General features: G+C 36.5%; 1 protein-coding gene across 3 annotated transcripts in view; it reads left to right on the forward strand.

Moving 5' to 3' along the window:
* The window catches only part of EYA3 (EYA transcriptional coactivator and phosphatase 3), a 95,806-nt gene that overhangs the window by 12,707 nt on the left and 56,978 nt on the right, over positions 1–26,121 (forward strand). For all 3 annotated transcript variants that reach the window (XM_045782706.2, XM_045782707.2, XM_045782708.2), the window contains 2 exons: positions 18,064–18,164; positions 25,914–25,957. In XM_045782706.2, coding sequence (XP_045638662.1) covers positions 18,132–18,164; positions 25,914–25,957 — 77 coding nt within the window. In that variant the 5' untranslated portion in view covers positions 18,064–18,131. Of the gene's footprint in view, positions 1–18,063; positions 18,165–25,913; positions 25,958–26,121 lie in introns of those variants that run through there.

Consider the following 26,121-nt stretch of genomic DNA (forward strand, 5'->3'; position numbering starts at 1 on the left):
AAGGCTGTATGTGATCTGGCCCTTGCCTGCTTCTTGGTCTTCATTTCCAGCCACTCATTTGCTTGCTAACTGTGGCCTTTTTGCTATTTCTCAAACATGCCAAGATGTTATCCTTTCAGTTTCTTTTTCTTTTTTTAATTTTATTTATTTGTCAGAGAGAGGGTGAGAGAGAGAGAGCACAAGCAGGAGGACCGGCCGGCAGAGGGAGAAGCAGGCTCCCTGCTGAGCTAGGAGTCCAGTGTGGGACTAGATCCCAGGACCCTGGGAATATGACCTGAGCCGAAGGCAGATGCTTAACCAACTGAGCCACCCAGGTGCCCCTCCTTTCAGTTTCTTTATACTTGTTTCCTTTTGAAACCTCTTCCTTTGCATCTTCTTACAGCTTTCTCCTTTTCATTATTCAGATCTCTGCTGAAATGTTACCACCTCAGAGAAATTCTCACCCTATCTGAAATAGCTCCCTTGTAGTCAGTCTCTATTCTTTGTGTTCTTTTCCATAGTACTTATTACTTTGTGAAATTATATTATCTTATATATTTGTTCATCTTCCTATTAGAATATAAGTTCCTTGAGGCTGGGGACTTCGTGTTTATCACTGAATTTCCAATATCTAAACTAATGCCAGGCACATAGTAGACATTCAATAAATATATTATAAATGAATGAGTGAATTTTGATATTAGAGAAAGAAGCATGAGGAGCCTGAAGTAACTATAGACATAACAAAAGCAGAGGAAACAAAAAGCAGTGAGTAGTTAACTCCAGTGTTTCTCCCCAGGATAAAGCTTTGATAGCTACTCCAAAGTGAGAGTCTTGGCATATTTCACCCATCTTCTTTATCACTGGAAGTGAATATATATAAGTAGAACCTGCCTATAACAACAGGTGAACAGATTCTCATCCTCTCTGAGGAAAGAAAGTTTAGTTAAAACTCCCAACTACAAAAATGAACTCTAGGGGCGCCTGGGTGGCCCAGTCGGTTAAGCGTCTGCCTTCAGCTCGGGTCATGACCCCAGGGGCCTGGAATCAAGCCCCACATTGGGCACCCTGCTCAGTGGGGAGTCTGTTTCCCCCTCTCACTCGCCCTCTGTGCTCACCCTATCTCTCTCTCTCAAATGAATAAAGTCTTTTTTAAAAAATAAACTCTAATAATCTAGATTTGATCATTTGAGGAAAATTAATGCTATGAAAGAGAGGAATCAAATGTAACCAACACTAAAGGAAATAGTGAAGAGTATAAACTGAAGGAGATTTTAAAGATAACCATTTTTAGTAATTTCAGAGGAAATAAATAATGAAATAAATGTAAATGTTGAAATTTTAAAAAGAAAAAAATCAAATACCAAATAGAGCAAAATAATAAATACAGAGTTAAGGGGCACCCCGGGGGCTCAGTCAGTTAAGCGTCTGATTCTTGATTTCGCCTCAGGTGATGATCTCAGGGTCATGAGATCGAGCTCCAAGTTGGGCTCCATGCTGGGTGTGGAGCCTGTTTAAGTTTCTCTGTCTCCTCAGCCCCCACCCCCACCCCTCTTACCCACTCTGTGTCTCTCAAAAAAAAATTGAGTTAAAGGAGTTTCTCAGTTAAAATATGGGATGTCAGCTATAATGACAAAGTACCTCTGAAAGTTCTCTCCTTCGTAAAAGGAATGAGAACACTGACAGACAAAAACTCAACTGTTTTGCAACTCTGAAAATTAACTATAGGCTTGCAGCAAATTGGGAGCATTTATTCAAGAAAAATGGCCACATTATAGGAAATACTTTGTAGTGGTTTAACTTGCCCAGGTGCCATCCTCCTCTCTCCAGTTCCACAGTAGCTTTGAAAATCAACAGCCCCCAATCATGGTGAAAACTAGCAGCCTAGAAGCCAACTGGAAGCGACAGAACAAGATTGGAGCTTCTTCAAAGCCCCATTCCCAATTCTCAGAGAATTGTCAATTAAATTTGACCTGTCATTGTTTGTTATTATTGACCTGTCTGGTAGTTACTTAAAAGACTTCATTTGCAAATTTGTATGTATTTGACCTGACTTGGAACCTTTTCCACCCAGGGTGTTCATTGAAAACAGTTAGAGGCAATTATTGAACATCTCAGCTGCCTGTGGTAGTGAATAGCAGTTGGGGCAAACAGGCTAACCAAAAAAGCTTAAAAGGAGAAACTGGGGAATAGCTGTCCTTGGGGGATTTGTAAAGCGTTGGTGTGTTCTTGGGAATCTAGAAGGCTGTTGCACCTATGTGCAACACTTGATCTCTGTGTGAGAGAAGGAAACCATCAACAAAACAAATAGACAACCTATTGAGTGGGAGCAGATATTTGCAAATGATACTTTCGGTAAGAGGTTAAAGATCCAAAATATATAAAGAACTTTAAACTCAACACTAAATAAATAATCATCTGATTTAAAAATGGGCAGAAGACCTGAATAGACATTTTTCCAAAGAGCACACTGAATAACAAATGTTGGTGAGGATGTGGAGAAAAAGAAACCCTCATGCACAGTTGGTGGGAATGCAAATTGTTACAGCCACTGTGGAAAACAGTATGGAGGTTCCTTAAAAAATAAAATGAGAACTACCATGTGATTCAGTAATTCCACTACTGAGTAGTTACCCAAAAGAAAATGAAAACACTAATTATTCAGAAAGTTATATGCACCCCTATGTTTTTACAATAGCCAAGCTCTGGAAGCAACTGAAGTGTCCATTCATAGATGAATAAAGAAGTTGTGGTACGTGTACACACACACACACACACACACACACGGAGGAATACTACTCCACCATAAAAAAAAAAAAGATCTTCCTATTTACACCAATACAGGTGGACCTAGAGGCTATAATACTAAGTGAAGTAAGTCAGTCAGAGAAGGACAAATGCCATATGATTTCACTCATATGTGGAATTTAAGAAACAAATGAGCAAAGAAAAAAAAGAGACCAAAAGACCATACTCTTTACTACAGAGAACAAACTGGTGGTTGCCAGAGGGGAGGTGGGTGAGGGATGGTGAAATAAAGGAGATTGAGACTTCTCCTGAAAAGCACTGAGTAACGTATAGAATTGTTGGCTCACCTGAAATCGTATTGTACACCCGAAACTATTATAACACTGTATGGTAATTATACTTCAGTTTTAAAAAGGATGAAAAATATAAAGAGCTTACTCTCTAGGACATACACAGATGTGGACTGAGAAAAGACCGTTAGGGAAAAATTAACTCTAATTTCCATGGAAAACATTTTACAGTGGTATAGAAACCAGAGTACAAATTAAAAGATTGGAGTTTAAAATTTTGATGAAGTCAGATTTTTTTTTCTTTTGTGGATTTGCAGTAGTTTCATACCTAAAAAATCCACTGAACCGTGAATAGCCTGTGGAAACGGTCCTACCTTATTTATAGGGGTAGGATTCTTCCACTCTCGGTGCATAGCAAGACACTTATGAATGCAAGGGGGACTGACGTTTTTGAGGTACCTTTATTTGTGTTAGTCACATGCATTGTACTAGACTCTTTTTCTAAGTATTCATTGAATTTTAGAGTGAATCTATATTTACAAGAGAAGTAAGACTGACTTGCCCCAGGTCAAGGATTAACAGAGCTAAACCCTCTGACTCTGAATCCTGTCTCTTTCTCTTGTATTAATTTGCCTCATTAAATTAAGCATGCTCCTGTAGTGCATTTGGAATGATTGATTTTATAAAAACTTAATCACAGACTTTTTAGAAACATAGCAAGCTTGCTTAACAAGTTTTTTCACCCTTTTTGGTGTTATACCTCTAAGCCCCTTAAATTTTTTTTTTTTTTAAAGAAAACAGTGCTGTACAATGTTAATATCCATAATGACACTCTGTAAATGACGAAATGATGGGGACTTTTATGTGACTTGTCTTTTAGGACTTCCAACTGAAGAATTCCTCTTTGGGATTTTTTTTCTCTTTGTTTTTGTTGGACACATGTTTTCATGGTATCATTGGGTTTGCAAAGTATTTTGCTGTGGAATAAATCTTCTGGCTTGATAAATGTGTATGTGTTTTGCAGAGACCTTTGTTTCATTGCCTGTCTCTTAAGTACCCCCTACTTTGTGGGTTGTTTTTTTTTTTAATGTTACTTTAGCTTTTTTTTTTTAATTAATATATAATGTATTATTTGTTCCAGGAGTACAGGTCTGTGCCTACTTTGTGTTTTTGTCTTTGAGTAAATATCAGGTGTTTTTTTTTTTAACGTTTTATTTATTTATTTGACAGAGAGAGAGAGAGTGCGTGGGAGAGAGCCCAAGCAGGGGGAGGGACAGAGGGAGAGGGATAAGCAGGTTCCTCACTGAGCAGGGAGCCTGACGTGGGGCTCGATCCCAGGACCCAAGGATCATGACCTTAATGGACTGAGCCACCCGGGCGCCCCAAATATCAGTTTTTATTTTAGATGTAATTGCTTCTGAATGATTATATTATATAGATCTACCTTTAATGGCTTAGCATAGGGGTAGGATTCTTCCACCACTCCAGTTTAGGTAGGGAAGGAGTGTCTGTTTGAGGGTAGTCACATTTAAAATTAAAAATTCATACAATTTGACCTTACTTAAGTCATTATGTAATGGAAAACTCTTCTGTTAAGATGATATCAAGTAATACTGCCATTTTATGTACTCATGAATGGTTGATTCAACTAGGTTTATAATTTTTTTAACCAACATTTCAATTTCTGTACTCATAAACTGTTGATCCAACTATATTTATAATTTTATTTGCATATATTACAGTTACAGAATTTTATTCAATTCATATGTAATTAATGTTTTCTGAACATGTAAACAGATCCTATTATAATTTTTGAGATATAATTCACATATAATAAAGTCATCATATTAAGTATACAGTTCTATGAGTTTTACAAATGCATACAATCATGTAATGACCAGTATAATCCAGGTAGAGAACAGTTCCATCATCCCAATAAAGTTCCCTCGTAACCCTGTGTAGGCAGTCCCTTCCCCCATCCCTAGCACCTGGCAACCACTGATCTCATTTCTGTCCTTAGAGTTATATAAAAAATGTCATATGAATGGAATTATACAATATGTAGACTCTTGAGCTTGGCTTCTTCCACTTAGCATAATGGAGATTCATCTAAGTTGCTCCATGAATTGCTGCATAATATTCCATTCTGTAAGTGTACAACAGTTTATTCATTACCAGTTTGAAAGACATTCGTTTCCAGTTTTCATTGTAGATGTGAACAAAGCCACTATATGCATTCATGTCCAGGTTTTTGTGTGAACATAAGTTTTCATTTAAGTGGATACTTCAGAGTAGGATTGCTGAGTCATATGGTAAGCATATGTTTAGCTTTATAAGAAATTACCACTTTTCCACAATGGCTGTATTGTACCTTTTTATGTTCATACTAGTAATGCGTGAGAGTTGTAGTTGCTTTATATCCTTGTCAACACTTGATATGGCCAGTTTTCCTTTGTTTATTTCAGCCATGCTAGTGTGTAATGATACCCCCTTTTTTAAAGATAAGCTTTTTATTTTGGAATAATTATTTTGGTATAATTTTAATTTTGGAATAACATAATAACCTAGGCTTGAAAACTACATTAATCTCATTGTATATCTGCATCAGAGCTCGTGGGTGACCAGGTGCATTGTCAATGAGCAGTAATATTTTGAAAGGAATCTTTTTTTCTGTGCAGTAGGTCTCAGCAATGAGCTTAAAATATTCAAAAAACCATGCGCCTTGGTGGCTCAGTCGGTTGAGCGTCCGACTGTTGATTTTGGCTCAGGTCAATCTCAGGGTTGTGAGATCAACCCCGGTCTCTGCTCCACATTTAGAGTGGAGTCTGCTTGTCCCTCTCCCTCTGCGCACCCCCTGCCCCGGTGCTCGCACACGCATTTTCACACTCTCTATCTAAAATACATAAATAGAATCTTAAAAAACAGAGAGAGAGAATTCAGAAAACCACATCGTAAATTGATGTGCTGTCATCCAGGCTTTGTTATTACATTTACAGAGTGCAGGCAGACTAGATTTAGCATAATTCTTAAGGGCCCAAGGATTTTTGAAATGGTAATGAGCATTGGCTTCAACTTAAGGTCACCAGCTACATTAGCCCCTAACAAGAGAGTCAGCCTGTCCTTTGAAGCTTTGAGGCCAGGTGTTGATTTCTTCTCTCCAGCTGTGAAAGTTCTGGATGGCATCTTCCAATTTAAGGCAGTTTCATCTACATTGAAAATCTGTTGTTTAGGGTGGCCGCTTTCCTTAATGATCTTAGCTAGATCTTCTGGAGAATTTGCTGTAGTTTCTACTTCAGCTACTTGCTGCTTCACTATGCATTTTTATGGAGATGGCTTCTTTCCTTAAATCTCATGAACCAACCTCAGCTACCTTCAAATTTTTCTTCTGCAGCTTCCTGCCCTCCCTCAGCCTTCACAGAATTGAAGAGAGTTCTGGCCTTGCTCTGGATTAGGCTTTGTGGCTGGTTTGATCTTCTATCTAGACCATTTAGACTCTCTCCATATTATCAATGAGGCCGTTTTGCTTTCTTTTCTTTTTTTTAAGATTTTATTTTATTTGAGAGAGAGAGCGAGCACAAGTGGGATAAGGGGCTGAGGGAGAAGCACACTCCCTGCTGAGCAGGGAGCCTGATGCCCGTCTTGATCCCAGAACTCCAGGATCGTGACCTGAGCTGAAGGCAGACACTTAACCAACCGAGTCACCCAAGCACCCCTGCCGTTTTGCTTTCTTATCACTCATGTGTTCACTGGAGTACACTTTTAATTTCCTTCAAGAACTTTTCCTTTGCATTCACAACTTGGCTGTTTGGCACAAAAGGCCTAGCTTTCAGTCTGCTTTGGCTTTTGATATGCTTTCCTCACTAAGTTCAGTCATTTCTAGCTTTTCATTTAAAGTGAGAGATATGCAAAAAAAGGATGAGATCTTGCCATTTGCAACAACATGGATGGACCTAGAGGGTATTATGCTAAGTGAAATAAATCAAACTGAGAAAGACAAATAGCATATGATTTCACTCATATGTGGAATCTAAAAAACTAAACAAACAACAAGAAGCAGAATCAGACTTATAAATACAGAGAACAAAGTGGTGGTTGCCAGAGGGAAGGATAAAACAGGTGAAGGGGAGTGGGAGATACAGGCTTCCAGTTATAGAAAGAGTGAGTCATGGGAATAAAAGGCAGAGCATAGGAAGTATAGTTAATGATATTGTAATAGCCTTGTGTAGTGACGATGGTAGCTACAGTTGTGGTGAGCATAGCATAATTTATAGAGATCTTGAATCACTGTGTTGTGTATCTGAAACTAATGTAACATTGTGTGCCAACTATACTCAAATAAAAAAAAAATTAGAGGAGACCTGATAAGAAGGCACCCTATTGAGTGCAGCTAATTCAATAAAGAGGTTACACTGAAAAAAATAAAGTGAGAGATGTGTGACTCTTCCTTTCACTTAACATTTAGAGACCATTGTAGGATTATTAATTGACCTTATTTCTGTATTGTTGTGTCTCAGGGACTAGGGAGGCCGAGGAAAGGGCGAGAGTTGGGGGAATGGCTGGTCAGTGGAATAGTCAGAACACACACACTTATCAATTAGGTTCACCGTCTTGTATGGGCACAGTTCGTGGTGCCTCAGAACAATTACAGTAGTAACATCAGAAATTACTGATTGCAGATCACTACATCAAATTTAATAATATTGAAAAAGTTTGAAATATTGTCAGATTACTAAAATGTGGTACAGACACACAAAGTGAGCAAATGCTGTTGGGAAAATGGTGGGAAAATGACAACCAATAGACTCGTTCAACACAGGGTTGTCACAGACCTTCAATTTGTAAAAAATCAGAGTATCTGGGAAGTGCAGTAAAGTGAAGTGCAACAAAAGCAAGGTATGCCCGTTCTTTATAGAGAAAAAGGAAGAAGTAGGGAGGGGCTGTTTTGAACAAAAGTCTATTGGAGGAAAGTGAGTTCTGGGTGGTGATGGTTTCTTATTGTCTGGGCTAAGAGGATATCTTATATCTTACTGCTGGGGTAGTAAAGTAGGCTTCTTCCTGTTGGAAAATGCATGGTATGCTTCTTCCTGTTGCGGTCTGCAGTTGACAAGTTGCTAGGGCTTGAGAGCACTCCCTTCAAGGCCTTGCAACTCCATTTCAAATGAGGTTTCCTTTATTCATTTTCACATTTAACAGGGACACTTGAGATGGCATTTTGGACCTACCCAGATAATCCAGGATAATTTCCTCATCTAAAAATCCTTAATTACATCTGCAAAGACTCTTTTTTCCAAATAAGGTTACATTCGTTGGTTCTGGGGATTAAGGTGTCGACCTATCTTTTACCAGAAATCTATTTTCTGTGTATATATGTGTTGGGGAAGGGGATTCTCTCTCTTTCCCTACCCACCCCCTTTCTTTTTTTCTTTTCTTTTTCTAACTTTAAACTTTAGTCTCAAGGGAGAGAAACCTGAGGGCTCCTAATTTCTATATTAGTAGTACCTGTGCTCTGATCCCTTGTTATGGATGTGATTTAAACATTTGATTTAAAGTGTATCATTCCTTGCTTTTACCTGAAGGGAACTTTCAGTTAACACAGACTTCAAAATGATATTCCTCAAGTCAGTTAACAAAACCTTACTTGTAAAGAATTAAAGTTGTGACTTAGACATCCCTGGCTAGAAATGGGAAAAGTGAAGATTTGAATTTTTTGTGCCTCTAAATATATTAAAGTTTCTTAGTGAACTGGTTTTAAGTAAATATTTAGAAGAATCAAGAGCCTAGAAATTGTACTTGATTGAATAAATATTGAATGCCCACAATGTGCTGTCAGATACTAAAAAGAAGAAAGTGGTCTCTGCCACTGTGGAATTTAAGATCAAGGTTCCATAGGAATCTTAGGACCAACCAAAGGAAAATTAGTAGGTGCTTTGTTTGGGGCAGATTATGCTCAGAAACAGAGACTGTCTTTGCCAATAATTTATTTAACACAGGTTCGTGGGAATTATAATTCATAATATTAATATTTTACAAGCCAGTAGCATAAAGGATTAATGTCTTGTAATAAGCCAATGAAGAAACAACATACTGCAAACTAACGATAAATTAATTACCCTACTGCTCCAGGCAAAGGGGAGATGAAAGAAGTCAAGTCCAAATTTAGTTGAAGGGTACCTTTCTACAAGCTGGTCATGGTAGAGTCAGTCATTCCAACTAAAAGCTGGGTGTCGACTGCTGCCTTAGGTCCCTTGCTGCCAGGGCACATAGCTAGCAGACAGTAATACTGGTGTTGACAGGCAAGGTAGGCTGCTCTGAAGGTTGTTACTCCAGGCACCACTGCCTGTGAGGAGTAGCCTCACCAAGGCCTGTAACAGATGTGCCTTCTTCTCCTGAGACTGCTGCATGGTTTATTGCCACTGCTGACCACGGGTAGTCTGGCCATAGCATGAGCAAGCTTCTCAAGATCTTCAGAGGGCTGTGTAGATCAGCAAAGAGTAGCCTTGCCCAGACCGAACACTGTCGAGTTGGTGGTCAGACCTCTTGGTTTTTTAAGTTTCAAAGCCCATCACTTGATGGACCCCACTGCTCTTACTATGGTATCAGTGACTTAACGGTCCTCTCCACTCCAGGTGTGAAGGTTCGATAAGAAAACTCTAATATCCAACTTCAAAACAAGCTATTCAAAATAAGTTCATACCACAACTTTGTCCAAAACAAGCTTTGAAAACATGGATTTGAAATTAGAACAAGTCAGTACACAACAATGGTATTAACAGAATTGTTAACTGCCAGACTTATAGACCGTAGTAGAGATCAGAAGAATTTTGAAGAATTGTTAATAATAAAGAGGGAATTCTTTTATTAACAACACTGAGGTTTTAGTAGGTTAGGAGGTATTTTAATTTTCTAAAATCATGATGTTTATCTCTGAGTAGAAATAGTAAGGAATTTATTCTCCTATACCTTGTAATTAAAATTACCTGTTTCACTAACAGTAAATCAGTCTGTACATTGTAAATTAAAGACTTATGGCTGTAAAGAGAAATTAAATTGTTATTTTTGCTAGACTGCACAAGAAGTTTAAAAGCATAAAAAAAGAATCTCGCTTAAGGATTTTTGGGAGGTCCTTAAGATGCCAGTTAACATATTGAAAAAGTTTTGAACTTATAAATTTAAAACATTTTAAAATTATGCTATTATACCATGAAGTCAAAGTAATGTAACAGAATAGTAGGAGATGTAACGTAGGAAAAGGAATAAACAGCCTGCGTTAATATTAGTAATGTAGTTTTTAAAAAGGGAGTTGTTGGGGCGCCTGGGTGGCACAGTCGTTAAGCGTCTGCCTTCGGCTCAGGACGTGATCCCAGCGTTCTGGGATCGAGCCGCACATCAGGCTTGCCAGCTGGGAGCCTGCTTCTTCCTCTCCCACTCCCCCTGCTTGTGTTTCCTCTCTCGCTGGCTGTCTCTCTCTCAAATAAATAAATAAAATCTTAAAAAAAAAAAAAAAGGGAGTCGTGTACTTAATTCTACATGAAAGGAAGAAAAGCTTCAGATGAGGGAGTTCATAGTCTTAGGTTCTGCCACTGGTTCTGCTACTTACGAGTCTTCATGAGGCAGTGCCTTCACCTCTTTCATTTTAGTTTACTCAACCCTGAAATAAAGATTACCTCTAAAATCTATATTCCTTGTAGCATTTTATGTTATGTATTTTCTTGCATTCATAGAGTGAGCAATTTTCTCTCCAATAGGGTAAAATCAAATATGAAATGTTTTCTGATATCAAATTCTTTTAACTAGTGGAAGTTCAGTGCTTTTGTACAGAACCATAAAATGAACCAACTATAGAATTGTGTGACTTCTCTCTTATGAAAGAGGTAATGGAACAAAAAATTTAGTGAATCTTTCTGCCTCTAGTGCTGTCTTGAACTTCTTTAAGATTTGGGATAAGGGAGGATCAATGCAATTTAAATTGCTTTTCCCTCAAAGTTGAAATTTTTTCCTGAGGAAAAAGGGTGGGGCAAGAATGGAGGACTTGTGTCCAGTTTTGATTAATGTCTTGAGGAACACTTTTTTAGGAGCATTTATAAAATAATGTGCGTAAACATTTTACTATGCAAACCTTAAGACATCTAACACTGTATCCCTTTGGATCTGCTTTTGACTCTTAGCAAATTATATTTAAGCTGTTACTATTATTCCATAATTAATGTAAAATCTTTTCTTTCACCTTTTAAATGAGCTTATTGAAATAGGTTACAGTTTCTATTTTAATGTAGAATGTTCAGCAGTAGCACTGCAGCACAGGTAAGCCATTCTCCACATGTTGTTTCTGATTTTTCATTTCTCTGAACAAACTTACTCTTTTTTGAATTAGAGTTGGCTTTTTTACCCCTCTATTTAATTTTTGGGAAAAAAATTAGAAAATTAATCAGGCCACGGGCAGTTTTATGACCTGTTTTATACTCTAACCAGAGAACAGTCTGAAGATAACATACGATTTTACAGCTGTGCCTGAATATTTCTTATCTTTTATAGTTCAGGGAACACTGAATTTTGTTGTTTAGATTTATTTTTGATATTTTCTTAGGTACCAGGAAGTATCTTAAAAATATTAAAATTTATTCACTTAGTAGTGAGAATCTTTTTTCCGAAGTGCTGATTTGATCTTAGTGGTTAAACTGTTTGTGTCTTTTGATGGATGTGTGTGTATTTAGTTACAGTTTGCCACATAACAGATGATCAGTAATGTTGAATTGGGTGGGTTGATATTGCAGACATTAAAATTTATCATAATTATTGCAGGTTTTCTTCTATTATATTCTTTTATTATTTTTTTAATTTTTAAAGAAGATTTATTAGAGAGAGAGTGAGCAAGAGAGAGATCGAGCATGAGCAGGGGAGAGAAGTAGAGGGAGAGAGAAAAGCCCACATGGGGCCCCACATGGGGCTCGATCCCAGGTCTCTGGGATCATGACCTGAGCCAAAGGCAGACACTTAACAGACTGAGCCACCCAGATGCCCCATGTTATATTCTTTTAATCTTAGATTTGTTATTCCTCATTGCATGAAAGTATATTTAATATAATCAGATCTATTGATTTGTTGCTTATGCTTTTTTCTGCACACAATTTTTATCTCTTTTCCACAGATGAGATAAATATGCTAATCTGCTTTCTACAAAATTTCTTGAATACTTTGTTCTTCATTTATTTAGAATTCGTCATGTTTTTCTCCACATTGATATTGTTTTTCTGGCTATATATATGTTTTTTTTCTTAAGATTTTTTTTTTTTCTGTTAAGTAATCTCTACCCAGCGTGGGGCTTGAACTCACACCCTCAAGACCAAGAGTTGCATGCTCCACCGACTAAGCCAACCAGGCACACTCCGGCAGTATTTTTCAAATATTGATTTTCTCTAGTTATAAGCACTTTTGTTTGTTTGTTTTTGTTTTGTTTCAAGTTTTTATTTAAATTCTAGTTTATAAGCTCTTTATTTATTTTTTCTTTTTTTTTTTAAAGATTTTATTTATGTATTTGACAGAGAGAGACAGCCAGCGAGAGAGGGAACACAAGCAGGGGGAGTGGGAGAGGAAGAAGCAGGCTCCCAGCGGAGGAGCCTGACGTGGGGCTCGATCCCAGAGCACGGGGATCACGCCCTGAGCCGAAGGCAGACGCTTAACGACTGCGCCACCCAGGCGCCCCTATAAGCTCTTTAGATTTGATCATTGCTTTGGTATTTCTTGTTTCATGGGTCTTTTTGTATTTTTTTACTATGGTAAATGGACATAACAGAATTAGCTGTTTTAACCACTTTAAATAGACCATTCAGTGGCATTAAGTGCATTCATGGTGTTATGCAACCATCACCACCGTCCTCTAGTCTCTTTATTTGATGTATTTCTACCTTAACCTGAAACATTATTGCTGTTATTCTCAGGCAAATTGTTTCAATCTCTGAGTCCCAGTTCCCTTGTCCATAGTATGAGGGTAACACTTGTGGCTTAGGATCGTTGTAGAGAAAAAACTAGGTAAGACAATAAATGTAAAAATACTTGGTATATTAGATACGCTCAGGAAATGATTGCTCTCTCATCCTTCCCACTGTAATTGGTTTTAAAGCTGTTGTAGGTTGTATCTTCCTTAATTCCCTCAATAATTCTCCACTCCTCCAAGGTAGTCATTGTTATTTTTGCCTAATTTCAGTAAGACATTTGTAGGTATTGGAGTAAACCTTTGTTCACTTCTTGTTTGAAACTAATGTGTATGGTCTGTAGATTATGCAGCCCAAATTACTACATGCCCACTGAGACTACTAATAAGCAATGTTCTGCAAGAGACCACAGAAATGTTTTCTTACATTTTGAAACCATTTTTCCTGACACCTTTTCTGATTTTGCCTTATAAGGCCTCTTAGTTTATAAATTAGAGTTTCTTTTCAAGAGATATCTTTAGGTTTTATGTTTGGTACTTTGGTATTAGGGTGCTAGTTTCTGAATTCATTTATGGATCTCCTTTAGAATAGTTATTGTTGAGTAATAATACTTGAAGCAGTTGTCTTAAAGCCATTAAAAGAAGGTGTTTTGCTTATTTTGCTTATTTTCATTCTTTAAGGCATACACGTAATTATATTTGAGGATACCATGGTGGACATTTGGTAATTATGTACTTTTAAATCCTAAAATAATCCACATGTTAATGATCTTAAGTGATGATATACCACTTTTTTGATACTTCTTTAGATTACTGTTGTTTATAACTGTTATTGCTGATTTAATTTTGGGAAGGACACTGTTAATTTTCCCCAGGGAAATTTCTGTTGCCTTTTATTTAGCGTGTTCTAAAAAAAAAATATATATATATATATATAGCCTTGGAAGAAATATTGAGTAGACTTCTAAAATACAATGTGGTCAGTGATTAAACTTATGAGCTACCTGTTTTCTCTTTAGAACTGTATCAAAGATATTCAGTTAGTCTGTGCACACTTAGCAACATGCAAGTTCCCCTTCTAGGACCTATAATCGGAATGTTGTGCTCTATTTAGACACTTCTCTTGATGTTATAATTAAGAGTAGTATATACTTCATTTTCATTGAAAACAATTTGATCTTTGTTCTTTATATGTGTGTGTGTGTGTGTGTGTGTGTGTGTGTGTAGTATATATATATATTTTTTTTCCCCTTCCCCTTCCTATGCTTAAGAGCTATAATAACATTGCAGTAACTTAGGTTTTTGCTTGTAGCCATTTACAGTTACAGGGTGAATAGTACGTTCAATTTGGTACAAAACAGAAATTATGAGGTAGGAATCTAATTAGAATTTCGAAGTAAAATATTTACTAATTATTTCCTTTCTAATTTATAAGGATTAAAAAGAAAAATTATGGCTGCCATATTACAAAAGTATCCTGCTTTATTTATGAACATGTGAAATCCCAGTATTTAAAAATGTGTGACCTTTCAAATCCAAACAAAATTCCTTATTTTTTCATTGTCAGCATTTGCAAATAGGGAAAGTCTTCGGAAATAATACTATTTCTGTTCTCAGTTATAGATTTTCCTAGATTGCTGACCATAAAGGCGTATAGATACTGGCAAACTCTCATGATAAAAAAAGGTGTATTTAAATCAATAGTAAGAATTGAAACTAGAAAATTGTGAGAAGACATTACTATCCAAATGCTTAAATGTACTTAAAAGATTAACTCACAGCGTGTTTTGTAATTTCACTGGCTGTTTGACTAAGTTGTAAGTAACTGTATTCATTTAAGTTGCATTAAGAATCCACTTTCCCCTTCTATGTCAAGTCATTGTATTTTTGTATATTTTAGAAGATGAATTTCATTTAGTGTAGAATAATGTCAGTTTACATTAATGGTTTACAAAAACCCACAATTAGATTAAACTCTAGAACTAGTACCTGGAAATGAGAATACTAAGATTTGGATAGTAATTCTGTACTTTTTATTTAATTTAATAAATTTATTTATTTATTTTTAAAGATTTTATTTATTCATTTGAGAGAGAGAGCACAGGCAGGCAGAGCAGCAGAGGGAGAGGGAGAAGCAGGCTCCCTGCTGAAGTTATTTCAGGTTATTCAACTTATAAATTATTGGAAGGAAAGAGAACTACTGTATTGATTGAAAGTAGTGTACTTAAATGCATGTCGTGATGGAAATACGTAATTTATAGTCATTAACATACACACAAATGTACCAGAATGTATGTTTCAACTTTATGCATTTTACATATTGCCGATAGAATCCCAGAAGATGCTGTAATAAATCTTGTGTTTTCCTTGTGAGATTGCTTTTGTTTTATTTTTTTTATTTTTTTATTTTTTAAAGATTTTATTTATTTGACACAGAGAGAGAAAGAGCACAAGTAGGCAGAGCAGTAGACAGCAGGGAAGCAGGCTCCCTGCTGAGCAGAGTGCCCAGTGTGGGGCTCAATCCCAGGACCCCGGGATCATGACCCGAGCCAAAGGCAAACTCTTAACCGACTGAGCCACCCAGGCGCCCCTGCTCTTGTTTGTTTTAAATGATCAAAATTATTGGTGATTGTTCTGTTACTTGATTTTTAAAGTTTTTTTTCCTAACTATAGAAATTATGCCCCTTTTATTCCCCTAAATTGAAAAGCTGAGAAGATAAAGGTGATTTTTAAGATGGAAACAACAGTGCTTATTTTCAAAGAAATAGGAGAGGTAGAAAGAATGTCTACCAATTTTTCCCTTAAGGGAAATTTTCTTGCAACTTACCATAGAATTTGTCTTAAGAAAAGTAGAAAATTCCTTCCTTTTCATTATAAAATCACTGTTTTTTGCCCTATTTCTAAAAAACAAAATTCGAGATTTTAACATTTAGTTTTATATGACTTGAGAATTTATTTCCCCACAATTAAGAGTAGTATTTTTTACCTTGCAAAACCCATGATCCCTTTTGATCAATAAAAAAATATTCTCCTTTAATGCTTATATTTTTTAAATCAGTTAGGTGTTATATTTTAACTAAAGCACATGTTATTGAGTATCTTTTTTTAAAAACAATTTTTCTTACCTTCTTGCCCAGAGGTAGATTTTATAACCCTTTCCCCATGAGAAGGAATATCCCTTCCCTCTCCCGTGCTGAGAATCTGCTAATTAGAGATTGCAGTTATTACATATGGCCTTCAATTAAATAAAGCATTTATTATAATAAAATATTATAACTTTTTGTTTAGGTGAGAGGTACAAAAATCCAGCAAATGAGGTATTAAAGGCATTATATTTCCCTCATGGTTTAGCCCTTTTTTCCTCCTTTGGGGATGAAATTATATATGTATTATGTACATTTAGACAATATTAAAAGCCCATAAAATAAAGACATTTCAATTTAAATATAAGGTAGATAGAAGCTGGTAAAACAAAAAAATGTTTCCTCCTTCACAATTGTGAATCCGTTTCACGTCACATTGATTATGCTCTTCTGAGGAGAGCAAAACAAGTTCAGGCGAGATAGCTCCTGCGGGCTTTGGTTACCGCGCCCTGTAATTCTGCAGCACCAGTTACCTGCGTCATGTAGTTGGAGAACTTGGCTTTTGAGGCTCTGTATGAGCTACACGTGAGTATTGATCACCAAGTGCTTCTGACCTTTAAACTTTTTTTCATGACATCTAGGTCAGGGAAGGGAGTAAAGCCATGGTAGAGTTGGACAGTTTTGCATCTAACCACATGTGTGTTCTCTCTTTTTCCCGTTTGGGAGTGTGGCTATAAAGTAAAATGTTGTATTGCATCAATATAGAGCAGTAGAAGGGGAGGGTAGTATGGGCACAACTGAAGTTTTTCGTTTCCCTTTTCATGTTATTTTTTTTTTAATCTCTTTTCATTACTTCAGCAATAAGGTTCTATGCTTGCTTTAGCTTTATATGTTTAGTTACAGTGGTTAGTAGAAGTAAAAACAGGCATGACCGTCATTAAAAGCATAAGTGATCACATCTGTTTTGGAGAAGTGTCAGTTTCATTTGTATTAAATAGATACGGAGTTTTTGTTTTTATAGTGTATTTAGTTTACTCATGTCTACCTGTCTCTTTCTTGCCAGCAGGCCACAGTAAGAAGTTCATACCAGTAAATGTGGGGCTTTGAGTCCTCTATTTTTCTTTTTTAGTTTGAAAATCAGGACAGGAAGAGCGGGGTCTGAGAAGGTAAAGAGTTTGCTTAAAAATTGGCTAGGTAGTGGGGCACCTAGGTGGTTCAGTTGTTAAAGCGTCTGCCTTCAGCTTGGGTCATGATCTCAGGGTCAAGCCTCGCATCAGTTGCTCAGCAGGGAGTCTGCTTGTCCCTCTCCCTCTGCTCTTCCCCCCTGCTCGTGCACACACGTGCACTCTCTCTCAAATGAAAAAAAAAGTTGACTAGGTAGTATACTTAGTGGAGCTCGTTATTTCAGAATAAAGTTGTGTCTTAGCTTTACATGATTTTTCCTTAATTCTAAAATTCAAGGTTTTGCTCTACTTATTTATTTGCATTATTAAAATAAATCCAGAAGAATTTTCCTTTAATTACATGTATACAGATAGTTGGTTGTGAAAGTATTTAATTGATATTCCAGTTTGTCCTATTTAAAGTGATTCAGTGTGTCTGTGTTAACAGTTATGTAAATGTTCCACATTCAAGCAGGTTAGATGTTATCATAACTAACTGACTTGCTAGGCTAGTTTTTATCATTTTTTAATGTAACAATAATCCTAAAATCATGTTTTAGTTATCTGCACATGGCTATCATTATAAAATGTTTAGTGCATTAGGCACTATAGTCACCGTGTTTTAAGGACAGCAGAAGGGGTTCCACGTGTTGGCTTTTGCGAGGTAGTATAAAGGCCACTGTGTACACCTATCTGGACTTGGTGCAGCAGGTCAGTTTTGAAAAGCCACGTGCAGGTTTGAGATTTTGAGATTGGGACTCACGTAGAAAGCTTGGAGTAACAAAAAGTTTAAAAAAATGATTCTCCGATGGCCTCAATGATAATGCTGTAAGAGTTCATAAAGCTTTGAATCCCCCCCCTTTTTTAAACAGACAGTGAAGACTGCTGACAGACACCCGCAATCCAGCCACATAAACGTTAGGAAGGAATACTGGTCCTCATGGAAGAAGAGCAAGACTTACCAGAACAACCAGTAAGTGTCTCCTTTAATAATTGAAGGTCTTTATAGAAAAACCAATTGTAAAAGATTTTAAATACTATTCGCTTAGTACTATAGATTCCAAATTAGAATAAAAATAAGGAAAAGACTTCCTAATACCTTCCTTCTAAAAAAACAGTGTTCTTAAATTCACATTTTGTTAGCTTAATGCTAGGGAGTCTGCTTAGAAAATTCAGTATTACAGAGTAAGTATTGTATTTGGAAATGTCATTAAAAAAGAAAAAAACACAACGGTTATTCTTACAGTTTTTAGAAAATAAAAGAGGACATCTGGTTACCAGTAAAGCATTATATACCATTTCTGCCAGAAAACTTAGTTTTATCTTTACCTAAATTTCTCTGAGTGACTTAATTTTTTTAAAAAGTAGTTATAGTTGAAGAAAAGTATAATTTGGCCACTAGCTAATTGTTAAAAACAGATAAGATCCTAGAGTCTAGATTAGATTCTTAATTTCTTTTAAATATTTAATATAAATAAATAAAAATAATAATTCTAAATGTCCCCAAGTGATACAGAGTTATTGCCTTTGCCACGGCCTTCTGTTTGTTTGTATTGCTCTTTCTGTATTTTGGCTCTTAGCATTTAAAAAAGAAAAGCAGGGGTGCCTGGCTGGCTTAATCAGTAGAGCATCCGATTCTTGATCTCTGGTTTGTGAGTTCAAGCCCCACACTGGGCACGGCGCCTACTTAAAAAATAAATAAAATAAAATAAAAATAAAATAGAAAAGTAATAGTAATCATTCTTTCAAGATACTTTTATATTAAAGAATCTTTTGCTTTTGTGTTATTTCTTTTTTTGAAGTTAGATAAATTCTGAGGCAGTTTACTATCCTGATTGAGCCTCTTGCATTTCATATGAAAAGAGAATGTAGAATGATATGTTTACCTTTATGAAAATCCAACTTAGAAAAAATTGAGTTTTGAAAGCAGATAATAGGGTATGTTTTTCATGTTTCACATAGATTCTTTACATCACAAAAGGATGGACTCCTGCTTGCATGAAGTCCTTTAATACATTTTTAATATTTATTTTTATGTTGAGAAGTATGTGCTAATGATTACTTTGCCATTATTCTTTTAGCCCTCTCACTTAACGTAAGTATAAAACTAGAAAGACATAAGCAATTGGTAAAATGACCTTGAAACATATGAAATGTCTTCTCTTATCTCTGATGGGGCAACAATAATCAGGGAAGTGGTAGAACTAAAAATCATCCTCAGCGGTGTTCCCGGGATATGTGCTATGAGAACAAATAGCTGAATTAGAGACATTAAATGTGCCAAAGAAAATTATGTCATAGAGTTTTTAATGTAGCAAGACAGAGGTCTAGTCAGGAGGTCTAGTTTCAAGACTTACATGCTGATACACTATTGAAATGGGTATTGTTGTTAGTTCCTCCTTGTTTATTGAAGGTAATGAGAATTGTGAGGCTGACCTGCTGGTGAGTCATCTTTTCTGCTCTGCTTCATTTCCTTGCTGTTCTGTTCAATTTCTATAACATCATGTGCAAAACCTGATTGTTACTTAAGAAGGTGAGAAATTAAAGCACTTTAAAAACAAATTTTCTGCTGACTGTAAATGGTGATTGTCACAGGACATCATTCATTTTGATCTGTGCCTGAGTTTTAGTTTATAAAAGTAACTGAGTGACAACATGGGGAGGTCAATGCCATTGAAACAAAAGTTTAGTGTTACTCACAGTCCTTAGAAATGAAAGGGATGGCACACCACACAGGGCGTAGGGGGAAGCACCAGTGTCAGTTAGGAGGCAGAAAGGAGCGAGGGGAATACATAGGCCGCAGCCTTTAATGGGGTTTCTACAGACAAGGCAAGGTAAACAATTTAGGTTTAGTTTGTTTGAATAATTCCGTGGGCTTTTGGGGTATTGCAGCTGTCATAGGTATCTGGTGTCTGGCTCTGGGTGGGGTGATTAGAGCAGGGAAAATACTGACGTAGTGTGTAAATTGGATGAAGGAGATGTATCAGAGTATGGGCTCTGGATCACGAGGTGTGCACAGCTTTGGTCTGTAGTTTGTCCCTGTGATTAATGGATGCCAAATGGACATACAGAATCTAAGAAAATGCAGAATATTTATGAACTGTTAAAAATAATTAGAATACGAAGAGTAAATATTGTACTTTGAGGAGAAAAGTCTTCACAGGCTGTAATAGAGATCTAAAATTTGGGTAGAAAGAATGGTTCTATCCCACGTTGACGATGATAAATAAAACCAAGAGTTTTAACTCTACCATTACCTGTATACATAGAGAGATGTTACTGGTGGGCATTATTAACTGGAGTTATGTTATTCTCATCTCTTCTTGTCTCTTTCCTACTGAATTATCCCTTTCTTGTTTCTTTACTACTTAACTTGCTCTGTCTTAAACTTTGTTCGGGTCATTGTTCACAATGCAACATAAATCCTAGCTTTGGGTTCTCTCTTTCACTGTCCCTTATTGCCAGTCAGTCTTCAATCTGCAGTCAGAAATGATTCACTGTGTGGTCGCCAGGTACCTTGAAATTACTCAGTCTCCTCCCCGCCCCCCTCCCGCAGCCTTCATCTTTTTCAGATACACTGAGGCAGTTATATTATTGTCCAAACTGGACAATACTCTTTTGAAGAGTAAAAGGGGACACTAACCAGACTTGGTTTTGGGATAAGAGGTATAAACGAAGACTGCCCCTGGCAAGCTGGAAGCACTTTAAAAACTCCTTTATGGATGTCAGGAGTGCTTTCTGAATTCAAGTTTTTAAAGGATACACATGCATAGGAAAAATTTTTAGAAGAATATACAGCAAACTTAATACCAATTATTTCATGGAAGTGATGGCTCAGAATAAGAAGATCTTTTCTATTTTATACATATCTGAATGGGATTTTAAAAAAGATGAGCATGCCTCTTGTGTTTAAATTTTTAAAAGAAATGCCTAATACTTATTGTAAACAATAGAGGTGGTGCTTATAACCATAATGTACTCTCTTGGCTAAAACAGAGAAAAGAGCGAAGCTTGGGAAACATTTTTGAGAACAATAAAAAGGACTTTAAAAATTGTGTTTGGGGCTTAAAGGGTAAGGAGAAGAAAGGTGGAACAGGTGGTGAAGAGAGAACATCTTGACTCAACCCCTGATGTTGTCTTCTCTGTGAAGGATAAAGCATAGCATACCTCAATTTTTTAAAAATATTTTTTATTCCCATATGTATAAGCAAGGACCTAAGTCATTTCAAATGAGTTCTATTCCTCTAGACTTATAGCAGTTTTACCCATAAACCTAAAACTTGCAGACATCAGTACAGAGCCAGCACTGATCACCTGAAAAATCACAAAGTGATTCACAGAGCATGGATATTCTAAATTCGGGTACTGTTTTACTAGTATTCCCTTGCTCTCTGTCATGTTTAAAGCATGATTTTTTTTTTTTAACAGAGGCACAAATAGAACCCTGATTCACGAATTTGTCAGTGGTTCTTCTTTTTGTTTTATCTTTAGTCATAACATGCCCATAAGATTATGTCATTTTTTAAAATAAAGTATGTTTTTCAACCATCACCAGAATCAATTTTAAAACATTTTCATTCCAAAAAGAAACTCCATACCCATGCGCAGTCACCCCCTAACTCCCCTGCAGCCCTAGGCAATTAGTAATCTAATTTCTGTTTAAAAATTTACTGATTTGTGGACATTTCATGTAAATGGAATCATACAGTTTGTGATTCTTTGTGACTGGCTTCCTCCACTTAGCATAATCTTTTCACGATTCATTTACATTGTAGCATGTATCAGTACTTCATTCTCTTTTATTGATGAATAATACTGTATAGATTTTTTAATTTATCATTCATCATTTAATTTATTATTATTTTATCATTTTATTCATTTATCTGTTCATTCATGAGCATTGGGGTTATTTTCACTTTTTGGGTATTTTGAAAAATGCTGTTAGGAACATTCATGGACATATGTTTGCATTTCTCTTGGTTATATAGCTAGGAGTTAAATTGGTGGGTTATATAGTAACTCTATATGTAACCTTTTGAGGAACTACTAAACTGTTTTCCAAGGTAGCTACACTATTTTACATTCTATTGGTTTCTGGATTGTGTTGTTAACAACCCATACTTCTGTAATCCAATGAAATCTGTCTATATCCTTTTAAGTTAGTTTACCTACCTACGGTGCCAAGGCAGGACATGCTTTCTATTCTTGATTTGTAGGTGAGCATAATTGCCCAAGTCAAGGCAAATAATGGGCCATGAAAGGTAAAAAAATTAGCTGATAACACATTTTTCCCCAAACTTTTTTTGTTCGGTGGTTATGATTTTAAGTACATTTTCTCCATTTCTAGTGTTACTTATTCTTTGTACTGGGTTGGCACTGTAATAAATAAAAAGTGAAATAAAATTTGAAAGGCCCTGTGGTATGGGTGCCTGAGTGGCTCAGTTGGTTAAATAGCTGCCTTCAGCTCAGATCATGATCCTAGGGTCCTGGGATTGAGCCCCACATTGGGCTTCCCTGCTCAGCAGGGTGTCTACTTCTCCCTCTGCGCCCCCCCCCCATTCATGCTCTCTCTCTTTTGCTCTCTCTCTCTCAAATAAATAAAATCTTGAAAAATAATTTTAAAAAAAAAAGGCCCAATGGTGTATTTAAAATTTTTGCTCCAGTGCCGTTTTCTTTTTTTGGAACTTATTAGCTAAATTTGTTATTCTGTGGTTCTAATAAAATTAAGATTATGGTAAATTAGATTCCTTAGTGCTCCAGTTTTCTTTGTATGGATTACTGGAGACTAGACTGTTTTGGTTACCAGGTCACAAAAATATTTCTTTGATGATAAAGAGAGTCTTAGGGTGAGCTAAGCATAAATTCATCCCCACTATTGGAAAATTACATTATCATCTGACCTAATGTAACTACTATGAGCTTTAGCTGGGAAGGACAGCACATTTTATAATAAAAGCATATATTTTGTTATTTGTGAAATGGCAGGTAAACTAGATGGTTGTATTTTTCTTATGTCTAACCTTGCAATTTCCAGTCAAAATGTTGTCTGTTATTTTCCTAAGTGGCTCATTTATCTCTACCCCTTTCAGTGGGGTTATATCATACAATTACAATAAGTTAAATGCTTTTGTCAAAATCCGTATGTCATCCTAGGATTCCTTGATCTCTTGGTTGGTTTATGGTATCTTTTATCATATAGAAGTTTTGAATTTTTGTATAATCAAATCTATTTTTTATTTTATGGCTTTGGAATTTAATATGCTTAATAAGAGCTTATCTGCCTCAAGAGTTTTTGTTCGTTTTTGTTTTTTCTTCATATGCTTCTGTAGTTTTGTTTTTAAATTTAGAGGATTAAAAAAATTTTTTTGAGTATAGTCGACACACCATGTTATATTAGTTTCAGATGAACATAGTGAGTCAGCTACTCTATATGTTGGGCTGTGCTCACCACAGGTACAGTTGCCATCTGTCACCTCACGGTGCTGTTGCAGTGCGATGCTGTGCCTGTTACTCTGACAAGATTTTTTTTTTTTTTTAAGATTTATTTATTTATTTTAGACAGAGAAAGAGAAAGCATGTGCACGCATGAATGGGAGGAGCAGAGGGGAGGGGTGAGCATGGAGCCTGGTGCAGGGCTTGATCCTATGACCCCAAATTCATGACTTGAGCCAAAACCAAGAGTTGGACACCCAACCGACTGTGCCACCTAGACGCCCCGAGGGTTTTTTTTTTAATGCCCCCCTTTTCTTAATTTTCTCTTTATTGGTACCTATGAAAGAAAATTAAAGTAGCATTAAATATGACATATGTTGGTATGCCATAGGCAAGAAACCAAGAGCGGTTTTATTTATTTTGTTATGTTTTCTCATGAGGAATAAATGTCCATAAGAAATATTATGGGGCTTATATTTATCTTGTATTTATTATTTACCTTACCTGAGGAACTTTTTTTTTTTTTTTAAGATTTTATTTATTTAGTTGACAGAGACAGCCAGCGAGAGAGGGAACACAAGCTGGGGAAGTAGGAGAGGAAGAAGCAGGCTCATAGCAGAGGAGCCTGATGTGGGGCTCGATCCCATAACGCCGGGATCACGCCCTGAGCCGAAGGCAGATGCTTAACGACTGAGCCCCCCAGGCGCCCCTACCTGAGGAACTTCTAGACAGTTTTCCAAAGTAGTTGTACTATTTTACATTCTGTCAGTTTCTGGATTATATTGTTTGGACCCATACTTGTGAGGTCTGTCTGTATCCTTTGAGTTCATTTACCTGCCTCTAGTGCCAAGGTAGCACATGCTTCCTGATTTACAGGGGGACATAATTACCCGAATCAAGGCAAACAATGTCTGAGATGTTAAATTTATTCATATTAAATAGCTATATTCCCACCTGATATTTTTTTTTTTTAAAGATTTTATTTATTTATTTGACAGACAGCCAGCGAGAGAGGGAACACAAGCAGGGGGAGTGGGAGAGGAAGAAGCAGGCTCATAGCGGAGGAGCCTGATGTGGGGCTCGATCCCATAACACCGGGATCACGCCCTGAGCCGAAGGCAGACGCTCAACCGCTGTGCCACCCAGGCGCCCCATCCCACCTGATATTTTTGTTTAAAATTATTTAACAGTGTTTCTGCCTTTTGTTAGCTTGAAATACTTTCAGGGATCCATAATTTTGTATGGCTAAGCATACTAAGCATGTTTCTACTATGACTGGTTGTTCTAATCAGAGAGCTCTAAAATCAGCTTCTTTGTAATATGAAAGCAGGGAAATCCACTAGTAGTGTTAAATGTGATCTTCTGTTTGTGGATTCTTAAACTGTTTCAGTGGAAATGCTTTCACCTCAGAAGGAATTAGAAAAGATGAAAATCTGGGATAAAACAATAGCATACAGAATAATTTTTAAATTGCTCATAACCTGGGGCACCTGGGTGGCTCAATTGGTTAAGCATCTGACTCTTGGTTTTGGCTCAGGTCATGATTTCATGGGTCAACCCTCCGCTTGGGTTTCTCTCTCCCTCTCCCTCTGCCCAACCCCCTCCCCTCTCTCTCTCCCTAAGTAAGTAAAATCTTTTTTAAAAATTACTCATAACCTGATAAGAACTTATCTTTGTTTTTGGCATGTACATAATTTACATATAAAGGCATTACTGTTTAATAAATTAATAAACGAGTAGATGATATTGAGATTGCCATACTTACTGTTGGATAATACAGTTATATATCTGTTAAAATTTAAAACCAACTAGTTTGTATCCAAGCTTGGATACTTGATTCTGATTAACATTTTTTTTAAGGACTTTTATTTACTTATTTGACAGAGAGAAAGAGAGCGAGCACGAGCAGGCTCCCCACTGAGCAGGGAGCCCGATGCGGGGCTTGATCCCAGAACCCTGGGATCATGACCCAAGCCAAAGGCAGACAATTAACCGACTGAGCCACCCAGGCACCCCTCTGATAAACATTTTATCTTGAGTAAAAATCTGGTAAACATTTTACCTTGAATCTGAAAAACACTTTTTTCATTAAAAAGAAAAGAGCTCATGTGAAAAACAAGTCCATCTCTTACTCTAGAATATAACAAAGGTTAATTAAATAAATCTGAGCAAAACAAAATGAAACAGTTACCCTGTAATTTATTAGTTAATATTAGCCTGCCATTTGAATAGCTAGATGATTTCAAAAGCAGATCACTGTATTGATGCCTTCGTATATTTATTTTTGCAGGTGAAAAAAGCCAAGATGCAGGAATCAGGAGAGCAAACTTTAAGGTATGTAAAGTTGAATTTCTTTTTAATGATCTACTTATAGTTTTTTTCCACATGCTGATTAGTAGATGAATGTGTTTTGGGTTGACTACTCTCTTTTTGAATTTTTGCATCTCAGTCTTTATGTTTTGAAATTACTTGATTTAAGATGGAAATTTCCTTCCAGT

The sequence above is a fragment of the Ursus americanus genome, chromosome 33 (assembly GCF_024610735.1).
Source record: "Ursus americanus isolate L20-20 chromosome 33, mUrsAme1.1.p, whole genome shotgun sequence".
Taxonomy (NCBI): domain Eukaryota; kingdom Metazoa; phylum Chordata; class Mammalia; order Carnivora; family Ursidae; genus Ursus; species Ursus americanus.